The sequence below is a fragment of the Buceros rhinoceros genome, unplaced genomic scaffold (assembly GCF_000710305.1).
Source record: "Buceros rhinoceros silvestris isolate BGI_N320 unplaced genomic scaffold, ASM71030v1 scaffold37110, whole genome shotgun sequence".
NCBI classification, from domain to species: Eukaryota; Metazoa; Chordata; class Aves; order Bucerotiformes; family Bucerotidae; genus Buceros; species Buceros rhinoceros.
This window is the reverse complement of record NW_010389641.1, coordinates 2,284-17,819: the sequence shown is the minus strand read 5'-3', so window position 1 is coordinate 17,819 and position 15,536 is coordinate 2,284. Positions and strand designations below refer to the sequence as shown.

The 15,536-nt window shown below is 40.0% G+C and overlaps 1 protein-coding gene across 1 annotated transcript; it reads right to left on the bottom strand.

Annotated features, from left to right (window-relative positions):
- Window positions 1–302: 302 nt before the first annotated feature.
- On the bottom strand, window positions 303–15,252 carry FAM98A (family with sequence similarity 98, member A). The gene is made up of 7 exons (XM_010135003.1): window positions 15,069–15,252; window positions 13,470–13,604; window positions 10,439–10,623; window positions 7,985–8,065; window positions 6,503–6,619; window positions 3,677–3,844; window positions 303–2,183 (listed from the first exon to the last, which is right to left on the bottom strand). The coding sequence occupies exons 1-7, from the start codon at window positions 15,250–15,252 to the stop codon at window positions 1,425–1,427; spliced, it is 1,629 nt and encodes a 542-aa protein (XP_010133305.1). The 3' UTR covers window positions 303–1,424.
- Between the last annotated feature and the right edge of the window lie 284 nt (window positions 15,253–15,536).

The following is a 15,536-nucleotide window of genomic DNA, read 5'->3' as shown; positions in this document are numbered from 1 at the left end:
CACAGGAGCATAACCCGGGTGCTCACACAGCAGCCGCCAAGAAAGGGTACTACGTGGTGCCACAGCAGGTCAGCGGGAGGAACAGAAGAAAACACACAGCAACCGAAGACCAAGTCCTTCCGACCGCTCCTGTTCTGACAGCTTCTGAGAGGGCAGAACGCACAGTACTGCTGGGACAACTACAACACCTAAAATAGACTAAAATGTGAAACAGATGAAGTAGGCAGAAATCCCCACAAACCCCCAGCCACTGCAGCAACTGCTTTTTACGATCAAGAAGGAAAAGAAACTAAAGCAAAGAAAACATACAGATACTTTTATTGCTCACCTTTTATACAACAGCACACCTTCAGCCATTTCTTTCACAGCTTGACAACGTTTATGTACACAAAAAACCCGACGAGAAGCATTATGTGGCTTTCAGTAAAGGAAGAAAAAAAAAAAAAACCAACCCAAAACATGAGAACATCAAACTCAGCCAGGCTTTGTTTCTGCAGCAATAATAAAAGGGCTTCCTCCAGGCAGGAACTCATCTTCCCAGGCCGTAGTGCATTTCTGTAAAACGACAACCCCCAAAACAAACCGCCCGGGATTTGCTGAGCCAGTGGTATTAATTTGCAAACAAATTTCAGTTTGTCATTTCTTCTAGCTGATTTCAAGTAAAAATTAGGTTTGGAGGAGCAGCAACTTGTTTTGGATGGACGCAGGTCAGTTTGAATTGTTACACCTAACTACAGGCCTACACACGTTATCAGTTCACCAATCAGCTCAGTTTTACCTCATCTGTGCAGATTTTGGCGGCAGTCAGTCTTCAGAGTTGAGCAGGTGGGAAAACTGTTTAGCGGGAGATAAGGCTACTGAACACGGCATCCGCAGTAGAGCTCATGTGACAGCCAACACACCTGTTTGCCAGAGGAAGCTCACGCTGTGCGCGCCCGCCCGTGCGCAACCTCTTCGTGACTAAAAACGAGAGGCCGGCAAGCCAAAAAGCGGTACTCAGAACTGGGTTTAGAACACGGAATTGAACAATTATCGGGGGGAAATGCAGACCTTCTACTGTGTGTTATACTAGACAAATCTGACCCGGTCTTGGTACTTCTCTAAATCAAAGCGGAAGGCAAACACAACAGGTAGTTCCAGGACTAAAGTGTTTTGAGCAGAGGGAACCACTCCGACATCTAAAAGCAGGGCTATTAGTTGGTGTGAGGGTGCGGTGAGTAGTGAGGACGCATTTAATTCAGACGAGCTGGGGACAGGAGGAGAGATCTACAGAAAGTTGTGCTTGGCTCAATGCAAAACATCCCACTCGAAGAGATTCTACCTGCCATGTACAAACCTGTACTAATTCAAGCAGCGATTAAGCCAGGCCTCGAAACCAGGTTTCTATTACGTGAGCTCTACTGAAGCAAAAGCTTTTGGCAGCCTCAGCTTGTGAAGTGTCTTCCTTGTCCAAAGCCAGACTGATTATACTGATAACCTCCGTGCTGGAAGTGCTGCTCAAACTGCCCCCCTTGGTTAAAATTCTGTCCACCTCTGCCTCCCCAGCCTCCTCCTTGACCGCCACGGCCACCACGACCGCCACGGCCACCCCTTCCTCCTCCACGTCCACCCCCTCGGTCACTGTGGGATCCACCATCTTGGTATCTGTTGTCTTGCTGGTAGCCACCACCACCACCCCCTTGGTAGCCACTTCCTGAATATGAAGACGACTGGTAGCCACCATAGCCTGCTCCTTGGTAGCCGCCGCCACCACCACCACCACCGTGGTAGCCACCTGCTTGAAAACCTGAATCTCTGTAGTTGCTCTCCCTGTAGCTGCCATCTTGGTAGCCACCACCTCCACCATCTGTCCAACCTCCCTGAAGTTTGTTTCCTCTTCCACCTCCTCTGCCACCGTGATCATAACCACCACGTCCTCCTCGTCCCCCTCGATCATGGCTTCCTTGTTCATGACCTCCTCGTCCTCCATATGATGAGTCATAGCCTCCTCTTCCTCCTCGGTCGTGACCCCCATGGTCGTAACCTCCTCGCCCTCCATATGAGGATTCATAGCCACCTCTTCCTCTGCCGCTGCCTTGTTGTGGACCAGCCTCTGGTCTTTTCTGCCACGGTGGCATCTCAGGAGGTGGTGGTTCAATTTCATTGGGCCTTCCTCCTCTGTCAGGCACTCTCCCCATTAGCACCTGCAAAGGGAAAGGCAGAACTGCTGTAGGAGTTGCAACACGTCACAGAAGAGTCATATTTACTGACACACACCACAGACAGCAGCCGCTCAAGGGTTCTTGCATCTGGAGGATTTCATGAAGGCAAACTTTTGTCTGTTTGAATGTGACAGACCTTTGTCTCCAGTTAATAAAAATTAAACCAGGATTATCTAGTACTCCAAGCACTCCTAGTGCTTGTCAAGTCAGGAGACCTGGGGTTTTTGTTCAAACAGCAGGCACACCAGTGGAGGCAGCATCAACACAGTCTTCAGCTAAGCTGTTTACTGGTGCAGACTACTAATCTCAAACAACTACAAGCACAGCACAACACAGTCTCTCTCCTAGTGTTCTGAACTGCTGTAGAATCCACTGGTGTGGTAAACAAAGTGCAAAGGTTTTTGCTTTTCAGGACACACTAAGAAACAGGTGTCAGACGGCACTGGTCAGAGGTGAGCAATAGCCAGAGGCCTTTAGCTGTCTAAGGATGCTGTGACTTTATGCATTTACCAAGACTTAAAATAGGACGGACCTTTGCATTGCCTCATGTTTTAAAACGATATAACAGAAAAACTTCAATGGAAGGTTACTTTGTTTCTTTATGATACTGTCTTGGAAAACATTTAATGTTGATAATGGAGATAACAGAATAGGGACCACCAGCAGGGCAGTATTGCACTCCCAGGATACTGTACCATGGTCTGAAGGATACAGTCACACCTATCTTCCCACTTACATTTCACACAACTACACTAAAAAGGTGCAAAGATTATTTGGGGTGGGGGGGGTGTGGTCAAATCAGCACACCACCATTCCATCCTCAATTAATCAGAGCTTTACCTGAAATACAGTTGGTACCCAGAAGGCAGAAGAGCAGGCATGCACACCCACAAATTTTAAAGTGCCAAGAACAGTGCTGGACATAGCTAGTGAGCACTTGCACTTTTGTGAGCCTATTACTACTGTAAAACTGTCATTCTTGAAACAAGGTAAATAGTCTAAATCATGTTCCTACCATGTCATTACTAAAACTACACACTTGACTATAATCTCTTTTATGTACACATGGGAAGCTAACTTGAGAGACCCTTGCTTTGTGATCTTAGTACATTCTATTCACATAGACCAGAAATATGGTGACTATGTCAGTGTTATTTTAAGCATGACGACAGAATGAGGTAGCAGCAGGGTAATGACATCAGTAATTCTGATGACAGAGCAAGTCTACTCCCACTGAAAGCAATCGAGATATTTCAGCAACTTTTTACTGCCCCTAAGAGGCACTCTGAACCTAAAACAGGTGAAATCGCAGGTCCCATAATGCACAGATGCCTAATCTGGAGTACATGAACACCAAGTTTCTTATCCTTTACTTCCAAATTCCACTTACAACCCTAAAAAAAAGTAGAATTTATTACTACATTCAGATTACTTAAATATTGATAACAGAACAAGCCATTTGTCACCAAAGGTACCTTATTAATGGCACATGCTGTTTTCTCTCGAATGGACCCGCTGCTGGTTCTCATAATCTTTGACAGATCTTGCCGAGCTGCCAAGAGATTTGCAATGGAAATAGTGCACTTAGTAGATAAGAGGGCACGTTTTGGCTGGTAGACTTTAGCCAGTTTTTCTGTTTGACTCTGTTGGAGAAAAAAAAAAAAATCCCAGTCAGCTAAACAGGAAAGTAATGGGACACCTGACCAGAAGAATCAAATCAACACCAACGAACAAGCACTACTGCAAATAGAACAACAAATAAATATAAAAACAGTCTGAACCACTTTGTAACTAAGAATCACTGCAAAAAAGCCAGCATCTGTCAAATTAATGTCTTAAGTAATATAGGAAACACTGTTCTGACGGAACCCCCAAGACAGTGATCTTCTAACACCTTTAAGATTAACAATGTACACATGCAGACTGTATTACTTTCAGGCAGTCGAACGCAGAAGCATCATATAGTCACATGAATTACTGCTCACGTCTAAACGATACGGAAAGTGAAGCACATCTACTTCTATCCTCCAGAGCTCCTCCTGCACCTGCACCCTGCCCCACACCCATTCCAGTTCCGCGAGCACTGCTCTATCTCCAGCGCTGTGTCAGCACAAGAAGGCTGTGTTAACTCTCGCGCGCTCTTCGTTCCAGTCAGCTTCTTCACAAAGGTAAGCCATCAAGGGGCGCTGGCAGAACTAAAGCTCTCAAGTTCTAATTCGGTCCTTCGTCTCCCATGCAGAGTGCCCAGGCTGGAAATGAGGTCCTACACGCCAGCTTTGCCTTGTATGCAGCCTCTGTGTCCACGGCCTTCTGGCATCCACCATACTGGCTCTTTTGCACACCTCAAAGGTGACAGTTTTCCAGCTGACCGACAACAGAAATCTGTGTTACGGGCCACGAGTCAATACATGAGTTACATCTATCGACAGAGTATAACGCGTGATGCAGTTCGGATAAACCAGACTGCAACCTGCACACAGACGAAAGCACTGCTTTTCATCCGGACCCCAGGTGACAGCAGCGGGAGCAGGTAAACCAGGTTTTCCAGCAGATCTCTTGACCAGGCAAGAACTTCGGAGCAAATTTTAAATTCCTAAAAATCCTATTTTCCATCTAAAGGCAGAAAACTGGAACTGGGAAGAACTGAGAGTATGTATTTCCAAGTGACTCAGTGGTAAGTTTTTAGAGCCAAAAGCTTCTACTGTAATACAGAAGCTGAACAAGGTTTATTCAAACTGAAGGAAAAAACACAGCCATCATTTAGCTGACACTGGCTAAAGACAGGAGAAGCAACAGTATTCACCAGAGTAGTAGTATTTTTTTCCCTGGCAAGCTTGACTGAGCTCCAAGCACAGTATTTTGGTGCTATTATTCTTTCAGGTAAAAATTGGAGGGTTTTTTTTTAATGGATAATAAGAGTATGAAGTTTTTACTGGTGTTTCTACTATCTGGAGAAATAAATACTTAGTTGTATTACTGTATTCTTACACTTTTCAAGTGTTAAAATAAATTTTAAAAAAATCATAATCATGTATTAAAGCATTGCTAGAAGCCACTGTTAAAAGAAACTGTATGGCATATCTGGCATTCTCCAATGTTGTATTGTTATGGTCCTGAAAATTACAGATTTGCATTTCAATATGTACAATTAATGGGTTTTGTGAAGGGATTTCATGTAGCTAGTCAAGTTAACAAACATCTGAGCATTCTGGGAAAAAACCCAAACAAACATGGATTTGGATGCCAAAGCTATAACACAATTAGAAGTCCCTGTTTTTTAACTTAATCCATACTTCTGTCTATTTTCATTCATATTACAATATTCAAACAATTAGATAGTTCTTCAATCATCTAGTAAAAAAACTGAAGAATACAAGGTTTAAGAGAGAGTTCACCAGCAGAAGTCCTACTCAGGTGATGAAACAGAAAAGGGGAGGGGTCACAGTTTGTAATTAAAACACAGTTGCTTTCTGAATAAATCATTTGTCAAGAAAAAACACTTGGCGATTCATGTGTCACAGTTTATCACAGTAACTCGGTCTCAAACACTGCCAGCAGCACAATTAACAGCACGTTAGCAGATCTGGTCGACTCCTTGAAAATAAATACTATGAACTATTTTTTTTAAATCCTGTTATTTCTTTTTCACTATGAAATATAGGAAATAGGGAACCCAGATAATCATTTTCAAAAGCAGAATATATATCACGTACTCAGAGAGAACAGACGTCACGTCACAGCCACTTGCATGGTCAAAGGCAAAAGCAGCACATAAGATATTACCCCATCTATGGGTTAAGGACAAGCAGTGCCTTAGCAGCTTCTGTCATGTACACCCGTGGAGCTGTGCTTGCAGACACACTTTGAGTTAAGGAAATCTGATCACTGCGGACAGCACAAAGTCAGTTAAGGGTGGCCAACAGGAAGATGCTCTTCTACTACCACACAGACACAGCACTGAATGATTCACACTGCGGTACTCTGAAAGCAAATGGTTGGATAGGTAGTCTCCTCATACTATTTTTTCGTAGTAGCCCATCTAACTGTGTTTTGGCTTTAGTTATGCATGGTCTACGTTCTCATTTTACATAATGTTTTAAAATCCAGCAAAGCAGTTTTAAGTAAATTTTTTTTTAATCATCTTACGTTTTCATAAACTTCTTCAGAAACTCAAACCAAAACCAGCAAATAACCTGTGGTTAATTACTACTCATGAAGGATGAAACAACGAAGCAGTTTTCCAGAGATACTTGTTATAAAGCATTGCCATCAACCAGGACTTCACAGCAAGTTGCTCATACCTTAGCTCTATCTGACCAGCCGAAGGACTGCACAGTAACATCCAAACGTTTGACTAACAGTTTTCTTCGAACTTCGTATTCGTTGACTATGGCTTGATTAATTGCTTCAATTTTTTCCTGAAACAAAAATTTGCAAACATAACTTACAGATTATAGATAAAAAATTTCTACTTAAGATAATAAACTGTGTGGATGGAAGAGAGTAACACACAGAGGTATTAAGCAGGGCTTAAGCCCACAGTGATCCACCTTGTCACACGGGCTCACAGCAAGCTACACCTGCTGACACTACTTTCCCGAGGGCTTCAAAGGCCCTCTTAGACTCTCACTCAGCCTTCTACCATTTCTAACAGCACATTTGTCTGTTTTTCAGAAGGGACGTAAAAACTGCACACACTGCTGAGGCATTTCTCAACATCCACCAGGACAGAGAAGCAAAAGTGAGAAAATACTACCTGTAACAAGCTGCAGGAGATACAAACACATACATAAGTCCTAGGGACAAGGGTGTCCTTGCCTTCTTAAAAAGTAGTAAGCTTAAGGACAAAGATAAAGCAAAGACAGAGGACTAAAAGTAAGTAAAGTTCTGGAAGATGATCTTGATTAAAGCATACAGTCGGCATACAGACAAGACAACGAAGTGCCCTACAGGGAAAAGCCATCACCAGAAACGCACCTGGTAGCAAACAGCGGTCTAGGCAGAGCAACAGTGGAAATATGCACCATTAAGGAAATTAGTTACACATTGACTGAAGCCTGGCTGGAGGAGAGTAATGGGACCCACTTTCAGCCTCAACAGTACAAGCACTGAAGGAAGCAGACTGTTGGGAGTAGATGAAGTTGAACCTTAAGCAAGAGACACAAGAGAGACTCGCAGCCTTGCAGCAGTAGCCATAGCTTTGTGCTGACACAGCAACAGCACCTAACCCAGGCACCGCACTTTTGGAAAAGCAGGTGACAAAACACAGCTGGAGGTGACTGTGGCTCTGCCACCTGAGTGTACCGCCTCTCCTCCTAGCTTCCACCTGCACACTAACTGCTTCTTGGAGAACAAGGCTGTGAAGGAGGAAGACGATTTCAACAGGGCAGAAAGAGAGGAGAAAACGATGGGAGAAAACGCACAAGTTAGCTCAAAAGAAGCCACCGGAGGGGATGTGTCACCATCTCAGCAAGGCGAGGTGCGTGACCTAGACAGACAGTGCTGGCAAGGGGCAAGCATGCAGGCCAGCACAACCACTGTCAATCTCCTTTATTTTGGAGAACTTTTGCCTGCACCTGGGCATTCAGATTCAAGAGCCTAAGATCTTAACAGTTGCTGAACATCTGTTGTACCAACATATATATGAAATACTGCAAGAAATTGCCTTCTCATATTCAGAAATATACGAGAAAAATAATTTTGCAACATTGCACGTGGAATCAAGATCAATACTTTATATACCTGAAAAAGGGAAATGGGCTCTAACACCTACAATCACTTACCCAGTGAGCTGGTCCCAGTTGTTTCTTCAGTAAAGGTTTTCCAACATGATTAGGCGGAACCTTTGCCAGGGTTTCCTTCAGCTATTAGGAGACACACAAAAATGTAAGCACTGACTAGAAAAAAAAAATTAATTTCCAGATTCAAGTTACAGGAATCTTGGGACAGTCATAGGCATGACAGAACAAGCTCCAATTTGTTTTCTTTGGGACAGAGAACCAAGCACACTTCTTCTGGAAAGCAACTATTTTTATACTTCTGGTAGTCATGGCTGTAATCATTTAAAAATTAAGAGAAAGGACTACAGAATAGATCTACAGTTAAACTAGAAAAATTCCACAGGGTATAGCTCCCCTTGAAGACAGAAGGATGATTCTACACATCATCTCTTTAATTCAGAAAAGTCCACACTTGTATCAAAAAGGTTGTTACTAAGACTATGTGAAATATAAGATGACCTAAAGAAGGACCCCTCTTCACCATCAAAAGGGGAAAAGCTTCATATTGAAAATTTAAATTTAACTTGGATTTCAAAAGTTTGGGCATAACTTAGATTATCTTTCCCAACTCAAAACTTTTCAGGACCTCAGGGGGAATAAATGAAGTAGCAGCAACAAAAACTTAGATCAAAGCATGCTGGAGTTATGAAACTTCACTTTTCCACTGCTGCAAACCATATTTTTCTACTTCCTTGGCTGTTCGTTCTAGCAGTTGTTTGAACACATTCAGTGACCTCGTTTTCCAAAGGTGCTGAGCCCAATTTGTTTAACTTGAAGATTTTAAAACCAAGTGCTTTCAGAATAGCAGAGGTAGCAGTTCGTTCAGGTATCGGCAGTTTCTGTTGTTAATGACCCACCATGTTAAAAAAGAAAGTCAAGTATATAAAGATCTTACTCCAAACTGTACTATGTATGTGCAAAGAAAAAGGCACCTTGATTTTAACATGCTGGTGGAGAATATTGTCACTCACTTTTTTAAAACAAGAACATTTTAAGGTGATCTCTTCTTGTAACTATTATCTTACAGTCCAGAGTAAAATTTTCACTCTGTTTAAGTTTTCATATTTTGCTTAACTTTTTGATGTATATTCATTTACAAAGTGAAAAACACTTTTCAATATTAGTCAGCTTTAATTTCTCCTTCTCAAACATTACCAACATCTGAAGTGTTCAGACCGTAAGCATCTATGAAACAGCTATATATGATTTCTAAAAAATCCTGTACGCCAGAAACTCCTGGTGTATTTTATTAAGCTATAAGGACTGTTCAGATTTTTTTTTTTTTTAGTATCATCACCTATAAATCAATGAGGTAACATTCACTTGACCTTAATGATTTTTGCCAAGTGTATGCAAGTTTGACTGTAAAAGACAAGTCAATTAGTAAAACAGAACACAACTGCCAGATTAAAAAGATTATCCATTTGGTACTGTGCATTTTTACAGAGCATATTTCACCAGTAAAGCTTGCTAGCATTGTTCATTGTTACAAATATTTTCTACCTTTTCTATAAAAGGGAAGCACAGTTTTCTTATTTACCTTATTTATCTTATTTTTCTTATTATTTGCTTAATGCCCACGACAACGTCAAAATCAGAAAACAAACCGCTTCCATTCTACACCTCAGACTTCTGCTGGAAGATCTTCCTCCTCTTCTTAGACAAGTCAATCAAAACTGATTTCTTGCAAAGAAATGAAGCACTATTTTCAGCTGCTTGGATTTTGTTTCAGTACAATGCAACTAAAACTTTGGTCAAAAAACTTCTCTGAAAGTAATTGTAACTGTTCTTTGAAGTTCACAAATGTTCTTTTCTGCTGTTCTGCAAGTTACTTAATGTAACTTTAAAACTTTCTGTTCCCCACCTTTGGTCTGTGCACTGGACAATTCACTCCATTTCTCTGTTTTATAAAAATTACTCAAAAGTAAATTTCTTTAAAAAAACCCACAAGAAGCTGGAGAACACATACATGTAAAGGAACAAAAATAAACGAAACCACAAGAACTGATGAAGTCTTAGGGAAAAGGTGTAAACTTGACTGTAATTACACCACCTTTCAACCTAAGCATTTTTCAACCAGTATGTTCCTGTAAAAATTTGTTTAGGTGTTATTTCTTGGATTACATTTCTCCTTAACATTCTTCCTGAGGCCCAAGCTCAGCGTTTTTCATGTCTTCTGCAACAGGTGATGATACTAAAACCTAGAGCAGAGTAAGAAACACCGCAACGCGGAAGGTAATGATAGCAGTCCCTGAACTCATGCCTTGGCATGGAAAAAGCCTTTAAATTCATTTCCAAAATCCTGACTCTTGGCACACTCAGCAAACCATGTTAACTCTCCTTCACAATTCAAACACTCAAGTTTCACAAGAGGCAGATCTCTCCCTGGCAGCAAAACTATTTTTCATCAAAACAGTAACATCATAAATATTCTAGTTTTGTTCCTTTGGGTCTTACTTTTTTTTCAATTCCACTGAAGAACTGGAACATCGTTATGTTGGCTGGAGGCTTGGACATGCCTAAAGCAATACATATGCCTTTTAGCTCCTGAAAGACTTCACTGCCACCTCCTTCCTGTGCTTTTTTAGGAGGGGTGTTCACACACAGCATTCTGGCAGCTTCCAGTTCTGAGATGAGGTATGCTGGGATAAGAAAAATTAGATTTCAGCATCAGATATAGCCGAGATAAATTGTTTTAGAACCAGTGAGAACTCAAGTGCTTACAACCAATAAAAGTGCCAATGGACTGTATTAAAAAGAGCGAGGGCTATAATTTTGGTATCCACAGAATGATCATATTTCTAATAATCACTGCACCCAATGCTAGAAACACAACAAACAGGGGAAAGATTTACTACAACCAATTAAAACCTGGGAAAAATCCCTATGACTCCAACAGGTATTAATCACAGAGTTCAACAGAGCACAGCTCCTTTCCTTCAGGCTTTGCCCAGCAAAGACAAGAGACTAGGACCATGGAAATAAGCAGGATGAAGGACTGGGACATGCACTCCTAAGCTATACAAGCAAGCACTCCTTGAGGCTCTAGGAAACAAAGCAAGGAAATGAGCAGAGAGAAGTGAAATGCTGGATGAATATCTACCTCCCCAGGCAAGATGCAGAGTGGAAAAATAACCCCACTTTTTAAAGTACTATTGAGAATTCAGGTTCATAACAACCCCAGACAGGAAGGCAGTCTAACTGATGAGATAGAGGCAGAGATGCCTGCAGTGCTCTTCAGTATCAGAACTGCAAGAGCCTACCATCACATCATAATTCCTTTATCAAACAAAAACAAAAAACCAAATTCACTATTTCTGAAAATGTTACGCACCCAAAATTTCATCATTAAGTCTCAGTTACAGTGATACAAATTTAGCACACAGCCTTTGCTTGCAATTGCACAACTTTTAAGTTTGAATTGAAAAAAAATACACAGATTTAATAACACTATTATCACCAATCATGCTGGACTACCATAACAGTAATGTAAATGTTTATTTTTAAAAATATGGATTGCGAAATAGATACTGCACTGATAGAGACAGGCTTGTGAGCAGAGATGTACACCCAAGGCTACACAAAAGCTATATAAAACCGGGACAGATCAAAAGATCAAGAAAAGAACAAAGCATTTTAATGTTCTCTAGAATTTATTCTAGATCTCCAGAATGTCTTCTGCTAAAAACACAGAACACCTTATAAACTATAAAATTCTTAAAGTATGTAAAGCAGTGAAGAATCCTTTGTAGTTCTTTAAAAGGTAGTTTATATGGATCTTCTTATATTTGGCTTTCAATTATTTACACCCCGTTAGGAACTCTTGAAAAAGAAACTAGCAGCAGAATTTTGTTTTGAGAATTCGGAGACCACATTCAAGCTACCTTCAACCTCCTCTGACAACGACTGAAATTTTTAAGTCTGTCACCGTAAAACATAAATGTTCTCCAGCCGGTGATTTTTTTGCAGACCTTTTCTGAACCAACCTGAAGCTTGTGTACTTTTTATTTTTGCAGATGCCAGTACTTAATACTGTATCTAGTGATGCTGCACACCAAGACAACCCTACCTACATACATTTATTTGGTACTTTCCTCTCCCAGCAATACTGCTACATCTTCCAGTTGACAAACTGTGCTCCATTTGGGTAAAACGTAAAACATCCTGGCATTCCATTGAAGAGGGTTATTCTGCTTCTCCTGAAAAAATCTGGGTTTATGGCTCACATACAATAGGATACCTAATAAAGTAGCTTTATGTGAGCAAAGAAATCGACGCAGCTATCATGGTACACAAGAAGAGGAACTGGGCTTCTATTTCAATTCCACATTTGACAGTAAACACAGTATTCCTGCCAGATGGGATACCAGAGTTCAGCTTCTGAACATGGCCTTATATTACCAAAATGTACATCACAGAGGACCTCTGGGATAAACTGTATGTCACAAACAAGCCAAATTTATTGAAGGGCTTGGCTTACAGAGTACAAGCTGAAGGACGGATTGTTTGAGCTACAAAATATTTTAAATCCAATAACTTCCTCATCTGACATTTTTGAACATACTATCAAAAGAAATTCAGATTAAGTCTTACTACTTATCTTTTTCCTACTGCTGAAATACAGGAACCTACACATTAATTCATTTCTTACATCTCAGATGCAGCCAGAACTAAATTTCAGTTTTGAAAAGTTAAAGAATCAGCAGCAACCGGGGAAGCAAATTCATTTATGATGAATTTAAGACCAGATTAAAACTAGCAGTACAATTCCTAACTCTAACATTTGTTAAAAAAATTTTTACATGAACCATTACAGACTTTTTCCAAATTTAAGTACTATTTCTCCTCTAACATTTCCTAATCATTGGATAAAACCACTTTAGGTATTGAGATCTGCTGGATGGGAAAGTAAAGGGAAGACATCGCCCTTGTTCCTGTTAATTTCTTTTCAGTCAGCAGAAAGCAACATTGAAGCTATATTTACTAAGGGAGATGAGCAATAGAGCTGGGAGTTAGGATGAAACACTTTCTCTTTTCACAATTCAAATTGTTGTCAGAGTAAAGGAAAATGCAAGACTTAATTGCACCTTGCAAGTCTTTGCAGCAGGGGCTCCAAAATAATGACATATCTGATTGTTAGTTGTTGTTTTTACAACCCTTCTAATCAAAGTTCAGTGGCTAAATCCTGGCAGAAGTCTTCAAATTATGCCCTCTTTGGAGTACAGAACAAACTTTTTGCTAGTGAATGTGAAATACCTTAATACCCAGAAAATTTTCTACCATATACTGGCTACAGAGTGACTGGTAAGCTTACCAGGCCCAGAAGAGTAATATTCTGCCACTGTAAATTACAGGGGAAAATAATTCATAATTTTAGGTAACCATTTTTGTACATGGTGGTAAACAAAATGGCATCTCTTTAAGCATAAGAAACAGTACTATGATTCTTGCACAAAACTAGATTTTCTTGCAAGCACTCTTAACTTACTAAGCAGCAAGAGGCAGTTCTTTTGATTGTGAAGGCGTTTTGTCACATCTCCTGATGTTAATGATGCATATGGACAGTTCATTTCAGCCAGCAGACCACTCACTTCAAGTTGAAATTCATCTGCTTCATTTGGACCTTAGACGAAAAAAAAATAACAATTTATTAACAGCTAATAAGTGTATCTATCTCTAGCTGTGATTAGAATTAATCAGCTATTTAAAATTGAAAAATTGTGCTTTTCTCTAGTTGCTTTTTAACATTAAAACCCTGCTTTTAATGGAAGCCAAATGCATTCTTTGGGTTTCTCACAGTGAAAAGTGACATTAAAAACATCACAAGTCTTACAGGGCTATTTTTGGTATCAGCTAACTCTTCCCACTACAGATGTATTAAATAGTTCTGATAATGTCTAATATAATGAATAATATGGTTTATGAGCTACTTCTCCCTGTTAGCTCACATTTGTCAACTGAACTTATTTCATACCAACATCCTTTAAAAATTATTGAATCTTGTAAACCAAAGTTTAGACAGATATTGGTGTCAGAAATCAGTGAAACCAATCTGAATTTCTTCAGCCAAGTTATGCAAAAAATAGTGATTAATGAGATGTAATGGTTTTTATTCTTTTAAAAATGGACTTCAACCCAAAATATCTATTATTTATAAATTCAAGTCACACAAATGAAGGCAGGACTTGATGGTACTACAAATAAGATGTTTCTATCCCTGTGTTTACACAATTTGAAACAGAGGTTAGAATACTTCTGGATTGTATTTTTACACAAAACATACAGTAGGAATCTTACACTACTAGAAGAGGTGAGATGCTTTATTGTTACAGAGAAAGGGAGTCAAATACACTCAAAGAAAAAGGACGGGCATGTCAAAACCAAAGGGAAAGACGAGAAGAATAGATGTTGAGGTAAAAGGCAGCAATCTTTGGCCACTGAGTAGATTGAAAGTTAAGCTCATAAAAGTATTACAAGTTAGATATTCAGAAGTACAGGTTATCATGCCAATTTAACAATTTAATCTCTACAATGTCATAACTAGTTGACCAAAAATAACATTCCTGGAAAACTAAGGTTTGATTCCTCCACCAAAACAATAAACAAACCATCATTTTCAGACTCCTTCTCACAGTGTTTCATAAAGAGGGAAAAAAAACATAGGAAGCACAGAGTTGAAGTAACAAACAACAGAAAGGAAATATGGCCACTGTAGTCATGAGACTGTTTCCTTGAACAGTAGGTATTTCTTAAATCAAAATTACAAAACATTGAGAAAGAAGTATTCTCGTGATCTAATTAAAAAAAAAAATCACTAACGTTGCCATGTTTCCTTAAATCCATCCACGAACTTAAAAAAACCTCGATTAAAAGAAAAAGCTGATTTCAGAAGACTGTTAGATTTTCACTATTATTTCAACCTCTACTGGCTGTTCATTAGGCAAGTTTAAGATGGAAAATATCCAAAATCTGACAGCATGCAGACAACACTTCCTGCTACAAGAGATACAGCGATTGTCAGCCCAAATCTTTATGGCATGCAAGAACATATTAAGTGTATGCTTGTGCTAGAGTTATGGCTACTTACTGTTAGTTGCCTGCACATTTTCCTCTAGTTTACAGAACAGCCGTAGCTCAGATACCAACCAAGCACAGAGTTTGGTGAATTCAGGGGAACTGGCTCCACGAGAGACTGCCTGAGCCAGCGCTCCGTCATCTAACAATGGACCTTTGTAGCTGACAAGTAAAACAAAAGCAAAGTGTATTAACATTTGCTACAGCTGATGTCCTGTGATAGATTTATTTTATTCTGTGTACATATTGACAGCTACACCCTCATCAATTTGCAGTGCTGAACTTTTCCACTGAGAAGATTACTGCACTGAACTATTAAGAAAAGGCATATTGAAAACATCTGAGTAAAGTCATCATTTCCATGCACGTTAGCTTACTGCCACAGAGACCGTGTCAAAAATGCCATCATCAAAGGTTTCATCCTGGAGGAAGTTAGCACATACAGTGGCAACTTCTCTGCCTCTGTATCTTGGATACACCT